The sequence below is a fragment of the Periplaneta americana genome, chromosome 11 (assembly GCF_040183065.1).
Source record: "Periplaneta americana isolate PAMFEO1 chromosome 11, P.americana_PAMFEO1_priV1, whole genome shotgun sequence".
Lineage (NCBI taxonomy): Eukaryota > Metazoa > Arthropoda > Insecta > Blattodea > Blattidae > Periplaneta > Periplaneta americana.
In genome coordinates, this window is record NC_091127.1 from 52,272,459 (window position 1) to 52,282,625 (window position 10,167).

The 10,167-nt window shown below is 36.0% G+C and overlaps 1 protein-coding gene across 2 annotated transcripts in view; it reads right to left on the minus strand.

Moving 5' to 3' along the window:
• LOC138708983 (myrosinase 1-like) overlaps positions 1 to 9,150 on the minus strand; it is a 31,734-nt gene extending 22,584 nt beyond the window's left edge. For both annotated transcript variants that reach the window (XM_069839406.1, XM_069839407.1), the window contains exons 1-2: positions 9,017 to 9,150; positions 661 to 777 (exon numbers count right to left, since the gene is read on the minus strand). In XM_069839406.1, coding sequence (XP_069695507.1) covers positions 661 to 777; positions 9,017 to 9,098 — 199 coding nt within the window. In that variant the 5' untranslated portion in view covers positions 9,099 to 9,150. The remainder of the gene's footprint in view (positions 1 to 660; positions 778 to 9,016) is intronic.
• Positions 9,151 to 10,167: the final 1,017 nt, after the last annotated feature.

The following is a 10,167-nucleotide window of genomic DNA, read 5'->3' on the forward strand; positions in this document are numbered from 1 at the left end:
TTCGAGATTCTGTGAACGCGTGTGACTGAGCTAGAAGAACTAGCCAAGACAAACGAGCTGTGAACTGAGAACTGACAGTTCTGTGTTGTAAATAGTAGTTTGTGAATATTAGTTAAGATTAACAGTTCATTGTTGTTCGTAATAGTCCAAGTAAATTGTCATTGTCGTTTGTGGAGTGCAATAACGAACGCTGTGTTGCTGTGCGGAGAGCAAATCCCATTGCTGACGGGAGTGAAATTAAATTGTAGAGAGTGATAATTATTGTTGAGATAACAAAATTACATTATTGTTCAGTATAAAAATATCTAAGAAAATACAATTCTTTTTAATATTGTATGACATTTTTAGCTGTTAAACTGAAATCTAATTGAGAATCACAGTTAGAGTGTTGTAAGTATTGCACATAACAAACAATGGAGAGTTCTTGAAGAAAACAGTTCTAGGAATTGGAATAACAAAAGGTTGCCTATAAAGTATCTATGCAACAAAACGTTTATCTAAGACTGTACATATTTGTGTGTGTGTGTGTGTGTGTGTGTGTGTGTGAGGTAAATGTACTTACGCTTTGCCCTCTTTAGTCAGATAACATATTTATAGGCAACGTTGTTGTCCCATAATTGTAAAATACGTACATAGCTTTTAAAAACTGAAACTTCTCACCGTCCTCGTTCCAAGCTCCTTCAATTTGGTAAGCAGCTGTAGCAGATCCAATTAGAAATTCTTCCGGAAAGTTGTAGATGTCATTTGGTCCCTTCTTGTTCGAAGATCCTCGACCGGCTATGAAAGAAAAATAGAATAGTAAGGTATTTTGTCTTTTGTTGATTTCCTGAAATATGTCCTAACTAGTTTGAATGTAAACGTATTATGTTATTATTATTATTATTATTATTATTATCATCATCATCATCATCATCCTGAGCGCGACAGCTCATAGAGATCCAAGATCGACCAGGTCCATTGCTGTGGAATAACTGTTAGCATAACTCACCGTGAAACGAGCGGGTTCGGGTTCAAATCCTGGTTGGGGGTTTTTCCGGGGTTTTCCCTCAACCAATTAAAGTAGAATTGCTGGGTAGCTTTCGCCGCTAGACTTCGGACTCAATTCGCCATCATTAATTCACACATCATCATCATTCATACCATAACCCGAGTTAAGTTCACGGTGTGACATGCTGTACTTTGTACAGCAGCACGGCAATTCGGCAACCCAATCATTCATAGAATAGGAGTGGTAATCACAATAAGCCTTCAGCTGCAGTTTAAGCCTTCGTGTCCCTCTACCGTAAGAAAGAAAAAAAATGATCGACCACGGGACTGTTGGTCTGATGTCGACATGGCTCAGCAGAGATGAACGATAATCCAACCACTACGGGGGTATCATACTAGTGAAGATCTCCCCAACTGATTCGCTACCACCTCTCAAATACATCACGATGCTGGGTGTACACAGGTCCCATTCACTGATCGAATATTTATGAGAAAATTTCTTGCCCGTGAAAACTCGTAACAGCGCTTAGTATCTATAACGTCAGTCGAGGCATGGCGCCTTAGACCATGGCGCTACTGTGCGGGACAATCAGCACATATTATCGACTAATAATATAGGCTCGCCCTTACTAAAGTGGTTACGTTTATGCGAAACTGTTGAAACGGATATCACCAATGTAATCAACAGCTAAGAATATTAGTTCCTTGGGCTGAGAAACTGCACATAATTTACCCAAGAAGAAATGTAATGAGAAGGAAGAAAAAGTTTTAATACAACTAAGTACGACTTCCATCTATTGAATGTTCTTCAGATTCTTTGCTCTTAATGAAGTGTTGTAGTTTTGGATGCTAAAATAGAAACAAATAAGTATTATTGTTAAATCCGAATATTGAATAAGTTAAAAGTGAAGTAAAAGGAAATAATATCAAGGGATAAGCTACTGGAGCTAAATGATAGCTGTAACCAGTATGGAATGAAGATAAATGGCAACAAGACGAAGACCATGGTCAGAGAAAAAAGTAAAGAAGGTAAACTTGCGAATTCTAAATGAGGCAGTAGAGCAAGTGGACAGCTTCAAATTCTTGGGTTGTGCTATAAACAGTAACATGAGCTGTTGCTAAGAAGTCAAAAGAAGAATAACAATGGCAAAGGAAACTTTTAGTAGAAAAAGAAGCATCTTCTACGTATCTCTGGAGAAAGAACTAAGGAAGAGACTAGTGAAGTGCTTTGTGTGGAGTGTGGCATTGTGTGGGGCAGAAACATGGGCATTACGACGAAGTGAAGAGACGCGACTAGAAGTATTTCAAGTGCGGATATGGAGAAGGAGTGAGCGTGTGAAACGGACAGACAGAATAAAAAACGAAGCTGTGTTGGAAAAAAAAAAGGAATTGGCTGGGTCACTGGTTGAGAAGAAACTGCCTTCTGAAAGATGCACTGGAAGGAATGGTGAACGGGAGAAGAGTTCGGGACAGAAGAAGATATCGGATGATAGACGACATTGAGATATATATGGATCATATGCGGAGACTAAGAGGAAGGCAGAAAATAGGAAAGACTGGAGAATGCTGGTTTTGCAGTGAAAGACCTGGCCCTTAGGCAGAACACTATGAAAGAATGAATGAACAGTACAAGTATTTTTCTTAAGTTCTCTTAATGTAACTTATGCTTGAATATGTTTTTCAACAGCTTAATTCCTATTAATAATTACTCTTGGAGTGTAAATATTGTTATTTTTAAGTTGGTACTGTACGAAAGTCAGTTATTATTTTACACTCAATTTTATGGATGTCTGAATATCTTTGTAAAGAATACGTCACCTGACTGCACGATGTAAATTATATCGAAGTTTAGTGAAATACTTCAGTTTTATGACAAACATAACTTTACTGGTATGTTCAGAATTGCTATTTTGTTATTTATTTTGTATTTTAGAGGTGGGAGCGCAACATGTAACTTGCAGATAACTGAAGTATCAGGCAAAAAAAGTGTGCCTAACGTAGCACATTCGTTACGTGAAAAGAAAGCCATGTGTTGAAGAATGGTATGAAGATATGGGTAAAATTATGAATTTTCAGTATAATAAACGAAAAAAAAAAAAAATGTGCCTGTCTATTTGGGTATAGTAATGATTTCATTTGTGTATAATTTTAAATAATTGTACACGAAAATAAACTATGAACGAAAAATCATTTGCGTGATAAATGAACTGAATAAAATTATTGCGTAACGTACTGTTGAAGCAGTAATTAGGAGAGGGAGAGACCGATTTATTAGCGAAGTGATATCTCCATATTTTTATTACATGTATTCGCGGGGATGTTCTGGCGACTTCGTTAGAATTAGCTTCCCGCGCAGGTCTTCGTCTGCGTCACCTGTCAGCATCGGACAGATTTAGGGCCACCTTGTGCGTGATTGTATATAGACACTCGGCGATGCGTGAAATCCTAAAGTTGGACTAGACCCGTGGGAAAGCAACATGCCAAGCTTGGGTTTTCCAAAGAACGGGTATTCTTGTGAGATATACAAACTAATTAGATGTTATGGGAAATCCAAAGTTTAAATTTAGAGATTACGTATTTCTCGCCCAATAAGGAGAGATCTTGGTTTAGCTTATGAGGTCACTTTGGACCAATAGAGAATAGATTTTAGGCCGGTTAAGTGACGTAGTTTTTAACCAATAGGATAGTTAGTTTTAGCGTAGGATAGGTTTTTAGAAATAAGGGTGACGGGGAGCGGAGACAAACACAACATCTCATCGTGTCGGCGGCCCTACATACAGGGCACGATCACAACATCTCATCGTGTCGGAGGCCCTACATACAGGGCACGATCACAACATCTCATCGTGTCGGCGGCCCTACATACAGGGCACAATCACTACTCCTTTTCGTGTCGACGGCCCTACATACAGGGCAGAATAACTACTTCGTTCCGTGTCGACAGGATAACTACTTTTCTTCGTGTAGACGGCGCGACATCTTTTTTTCGTGTCGGCGGCCCAACCTAATAGTCTTTCTTCCGGCGAAGACTCGATAGATAGAACTTTGTCATCGGCGAGACTACTCGTCAACGTTTAGGAGCTTCGATTATAGTGCACTGGACAGAGTATTGAATTTATAGTATCGGATAGAGCTTATTCAGAGCTGCCATAGAGTCGATGCAGAAGTGAGACCAACGATTGAATTATAAGTCAGCCGGAAATACATACTCTAGGGTTTACCAAGTCAATACGACAATAAACTTATAGTTTTGGAGTTTACACTGCCTTTTATATAAGTAGCCGGCTTGGTATTATTCCCGACATCATCCTACACCACAACCGTACCTCGGCTACCCTGAGTGAATCTCACGCAACACCGAGACGCACCCACCCTCACTGTATAACAGTAATAGTAAGAAAGTATGTGTCATATTCGTAATTTTTACTTCTTTACTTTTCCTTGCGAGTAACTGAGTATTCTGATAAGCCTACTGTTGTTTGGTTTCATTGCATTGTTCATATGAAAACTATAAAACTTTATTACCTAAATTAGGCCTATGGGTCGTATTCATAGACATTCATAGCGCGGGCTTCCGGTGGATGATCAGCGAACTAACGTTTTTCGTATATTCATAAACCAGAGTTAGCGATATGATATGATATGAATCCCGTACAAGTAAATGTTTAGTTGTTTAGTTAAGAAATGAAATGTATTCCTCTAAACTTCATATGGCTATTTGGCAGCAATAAAAGTATTATTGTTATTATTATTATTATTATTATTATTATTATTATTATTATTATTATTATTATTATTATTAAACGTTTAGCTGAAACCAGTAAATGAGAAGGTATTTTTTGTATATAAATGCTTTTTTCCCCCGTTTCGTTTCTCTTGAGAGAAAGTTTAACAACATTCAACATACTCATCCATATACGACTCTTTTAATTTTTTTTTTAAATTACGGTTTATTTAACGACGCTCGCAACTGCAGAAGTTATATCAGCGTCGCTTCTCAATCTTTTCCAGTTTCAAACTGTGTGATATACAACATGTTCCGTTCATATTTCCCATCTTTTAACGTATCGTAAAACATAAATTATGAAAGATGGGGAAGCGAAACTGCATGAAATGTAAGAGAAGCTGAAAAATGAATTAATGCTTGTTAACAAATCTTTACGTGTGGATAATCAGCGGTACTGAAACATTTTTGAAACAAATTCATTGCCAGGTCTTTCCAACACGTTCATTTTTACCGTAGCAGTCACATCACTTATGTGGTCTCATAAATTTTTCAAGTCAGGCACTTCAGAGGCATATAGACCTCTATACACAATAGTCCTTTCAATAACATTTTAAAGAAATCAGGAAAAACTGTCATTTGTTTCCAAATTCGCTTTTCTGTAATTTCTTTGTTTAGTTTTATATGGTAATTTATTTCCATCTGATCTACATAAAGTACTGAAATCATATTATAATAGTTTTTTTTAATTAAATATTTTAAGTTGGACTTAAGGTATTAGGTTCTGTAACTGGGATATAACAGGCTTTGGAACTGTATTTGACTATTCAAGATGGCACACAACAAGAGAGAATACTTAAGACATTTTAAATAAGAGTGACTTAATTACTGATTTGTTATTTTAAAAATGTAAACTAGAATTAGTCTGTTCTAGCATCAGTTTATCACTAGCAAAAAAAAAAAAAAAGCAGATGGAACATAAAATTTACAAGAACTATGATTCATGAGTGGCATATTAAATAAGTTAAACAAGCCTATTAAGAAGTTATTTTTAATAACACAGTTCATTTGATAACGTGGATAAAAGCTAAGAAAATAAATATATTTTTTATGATTCTGTCTTTCTAATGGATAATAATTATTTTCCACTTTTCACTTAGAGGTTTATCATTGTATCATTTTGATTTAGCAGTTCACCTATTTCACTATTCTTCTGGTTGTTCAACTCCTGTGTCTGTTGTGTTAAATTTTTGTAAAATAGACTATCCTCGTACCTCTACTATTTAGGCCCATTGTGTTTATTTAAGAGGGTTGTGATTTCTTTCATTTTGTCTTTTGTTTAGCTTTACACCATTTTCAAAATTCTGTAGGCTGAGTTTTCATGAATGAATTCTCTCTTCTGCAGATACCTTTTCCTACTCCATCATCAAGGTTGCAGCTTGGCTCATCTTGAACAGTTACTGACTGAGCCCGTAGTGGTTTTCTTCTTGATAATGTTCCTGTTACATCTTTAACTGGAAATGCAAAGCTGAAGAAGGCTTTACTATATCTTTGACAGCCGATTTCCAATCAGACACCTGTACATCTGTTCCCAGTTTTAATATAGTCCCAAATTGAATAGTCAGTGGGTTTCAAGATAAGGGTTCTTGCTTTAACTTGCTCCTCTATATGACCAAACAATCCATCGGGAGGTATAAACGAGTGGCCAACAATAAGGGACAATAGAATAATATTCTTGGCAGTTTTTGGAGATTCTTTGGCTATCCAGGAGCACAACATACCTAACATAATGTGGTTTTTATTTATTAATTTAGCAGAAATGATGGATTAAAAAAAGTGTGAATATAACGTTGATTGAAACTGTATCTTCTATAATGCACTTCTTTCTATTGGACTTAACAGGCTTTGCTCCTGTATACGCTTATGGACATAACGTTTTATGGACCTGTAACAGTCATGGACTTAACATGGACAGTCTGAAACTGTAGTCAACATTCAGTCGTAAATTTGAATAGGAAATAACGTCTATAATACTTGTAAATGTGGCTTAAAATGTGTAAGACAATACCAGCTATCGAATGATGTACAAAACTCAAATTCGAATTTTTGTGGACTTAACAGTTTCTGGAACTGGGCGACTCATATGTATTATTGAGAGTTCCTCTAATCTGCACTCTACAATGTCCGGTACCTTCATCCTTTTCAAAGACCAAGTTTTACTGCGAATCAGTCACTTGAGATACACGAACTGTTCCTCTGTGTCAGAGTACACGGGCTGTCTGGATTATGTTGGATATGTGGATTTAGCGATAATCAAATCCGAACATTATGGCGGTTTATGATAGTTGGAATGTGGCCTTGTCGGAGAGCAAGGTGCTTGGGAGAAAGACAGAATTGTTGTCACAGCATTTCCGTAGCATTTTCTACTTGGTTTGCCGTCTGGAATGGGTTCCTGGATAATCTGTACTTTATACAGACAAGAATGAAAATGCTTACGCTGCACTCTTAACTATTTTTACGGTAGTACCGTATGTTGACTTGTTTTGACGTTTGGCGAATGGATTTGACTGGAGTTCTCTGAACCCCGTCCGAATTTCTTCCATTCTGTTTTCAAAAACCTCTTTATGTGCTCCCCAGATAGTTTCAGAACAATTCCGATTACTAAAAACTTATTCAATCATTCTTTATTGAATCTTCATTAGGTGCTTCTGGTATGTACATTCGTTGATATGCGTTTGCACAAAAATTTTCTCTTATCACACGACAACTTCAGGTCCATAATCGTCATTCCTGCTTATTTTACACAAAAAATATTAACTAAAGATAGTGATGTCATGGTCAACTAAAACTATTTTAGTTCTCTTTCTGATAGTACTAATTAAAATTCATAATTCACAAAATGTTCTTGGCAACAATTGATTGGAATGTGGGAAGACTGAACGCAACACTGTGTGTAACCAGTGAAACTTTGAATCTTTGAGCACCAACTCTGCTGTACTCTTTTCTTTCTGTTTATTTCACAGTATGTAAGCTATATTCCTTTGTGAATAGTAGACGCTTACACTGTTTTGAATTAAGTCACATTTTGTCTCTGAAATTCTAAGTCCTAATATTTTTCATGAACGTAAATAGTACTTACTTACAAATGGCTTTTAAGGAACCGGAAGGTTCATTGTCGCCCTCACATAAACTCGCCATCGGTCCTTATCCTGTGCAAGATTAATCCAGTCTCTATCATCATATCCCACCTCCTTCAAATCCATTTCAATATTATCCTCCCATCTACGTCTCGGCCTCCCCAAAGATCTTTTTCCCTCCGGCCTCCCAACTAACACTCTATATCACTTCTGGATTCGCCCATACGTACTACATGCCCTGCTCATTACAAACATCTTGATTTAATGTTCCTAATTATGTCAGGTGAAGAACAAAATGTATGCAGTTCTGCGTTGTGTAACTTTCTCCATTCTCCTGTAACTTCATCCCTTTTAGCCCCAAATATTTTCCTAAGAACCTTATTCTCAAACACTCTTAATCTCTGTTCCTCTCTCAAAGTCAGAGTTCAAGTTTTACAACCATACGGAACAACCGGTAATATAACTGTTTTATAAATTGTAACTTTCAGATTTTTTGACAGCAGACTAGATGGCAAAAGCTTCTCAACCGAATAATAACACATATTTCCCATATTTATTCTGCGTTTAATTTCGTCCCGAGTGTCATTTATATTTGTTATTGTTGCTCCAAGATATTTGAATTTTTCCATCTCTGCGAAGGATAAATCTCCAATTTTTATATTTCCATTTCGTAGATTATTCTGGTCACGAGACATAATCATATACTTCGTCTTTTCGGAATTTAGTTCCAAACCTATCTCTTCACTTGCTTCAAGTAAAATTTCCGTGTTTTTCCTAATGGTTTGTGGATTTTCTCCTAATATATTCACGTCATCCGCATAGACAAGAAGTTGATGTAACCCGTTGAATTCCAAACCCCTTTCTGTTATCCTGAACTTTCCTAATGGCATATTCTAGACCGAAGTTAAAAAGTAAAGGCGATAGTGCATCTCCTTGCTTTAGCCCGCAGTGAATTGGAAAAGCATCAGACAGAAGGTGGGCTATACAGTCTCTGCTCTAAGTTTCATTGAGACACATTTTAATATAGTCGAACTAATTTGAACGTAAATAGTTCGTAGTTTAATTCATAACACAATTATTCCAAAACGATATAATTTATGCACAATTTTATTACTATGATATAACCATATTAATATTATACGATATTTAAAAAATGGGCGCTACTTACCGGTCGTATTCCTCTGTGTAACTTGGGTACCGTCGTCGGGTGAGATTGTAGAAGATCCAGCAGTTTTTGAATGAACGTCCATTATTCCGTGCTGTTACTTCGTACTCAGTTCTTATGAATTATAAAACAAATATATATATATATATATATATATCTGTGTGTGTGTGTGTGTGTGTGTGTGTGTGTGTGTGTGTGTGTGTGGTGTGTGTGAGTGGGGTGACGGAGCATGTTTAACAGGTTTGTTAGTAGATAATAAGTTTACCATATATCTCAAAGACCTTGTAAAATGTAAAATCCCATTGGCGAAAACTCTACCCGCAGTAACGTGTAAGACGGATAAAGGAGGAGCTTAAACAGGCAAAGGAAGAAAAGAAAGATTTATATATAATTATATATGCATGTTTTTTTCTATTTATTTATTTTTTTTTTTTTAGCTTACTCATTTACTTTTAATAAAATTAGAGTCTTGAGAATTCCAGTTTTTTTTAGTATAATACCGACCTTAACGTTAATGAATTATATTATTCATTTTTCACGTAACCTTTGGAAATTATTCTCAACTAGCCATACCCGGGCGCTTCGCTGCATCTGTTATAAATAAGTATAATTTACCTAACTTTATTATATTTCCAAATACAGCTCTGTTGTGATTAGTGAATAATATGTATCTACATGCTGAATACATATTATAATCTTAATTATTCACTGATGATGGCGAGCCTCATGTATGAATGTATATAGTTTATTATAAGTTATAAGTCTTTTCTTCTGCATTATTTTCAAATATGTATTTAGAACTATGAATTTAACGCTTATTTGCAGTAAATCTTACCTTCGAAGATCCCTGCCTGCCACCAGACTCCAAATGCTAAAAACGTCTCTCCTTAAATATCCATATTTATCTTAAATCCTTCCTCATTGATATTTCTTAAGCAACAGATTTATCACAGAGTAAATTATTTATACCTTAAAATGACTTATTTGCCATAAATCTCACAGAATATGTTGCACGTCGAATTACACTTCATTGCAGAGAAGCGTTAGCTATTGACTTAGCCATGACCATGCTCTCATTTCATATTTAAAGGCAGTTATATTTTGAAATAAATGTTGATTCTGCCTTCATTTCATGTGAAAGACAGTCATAGTTT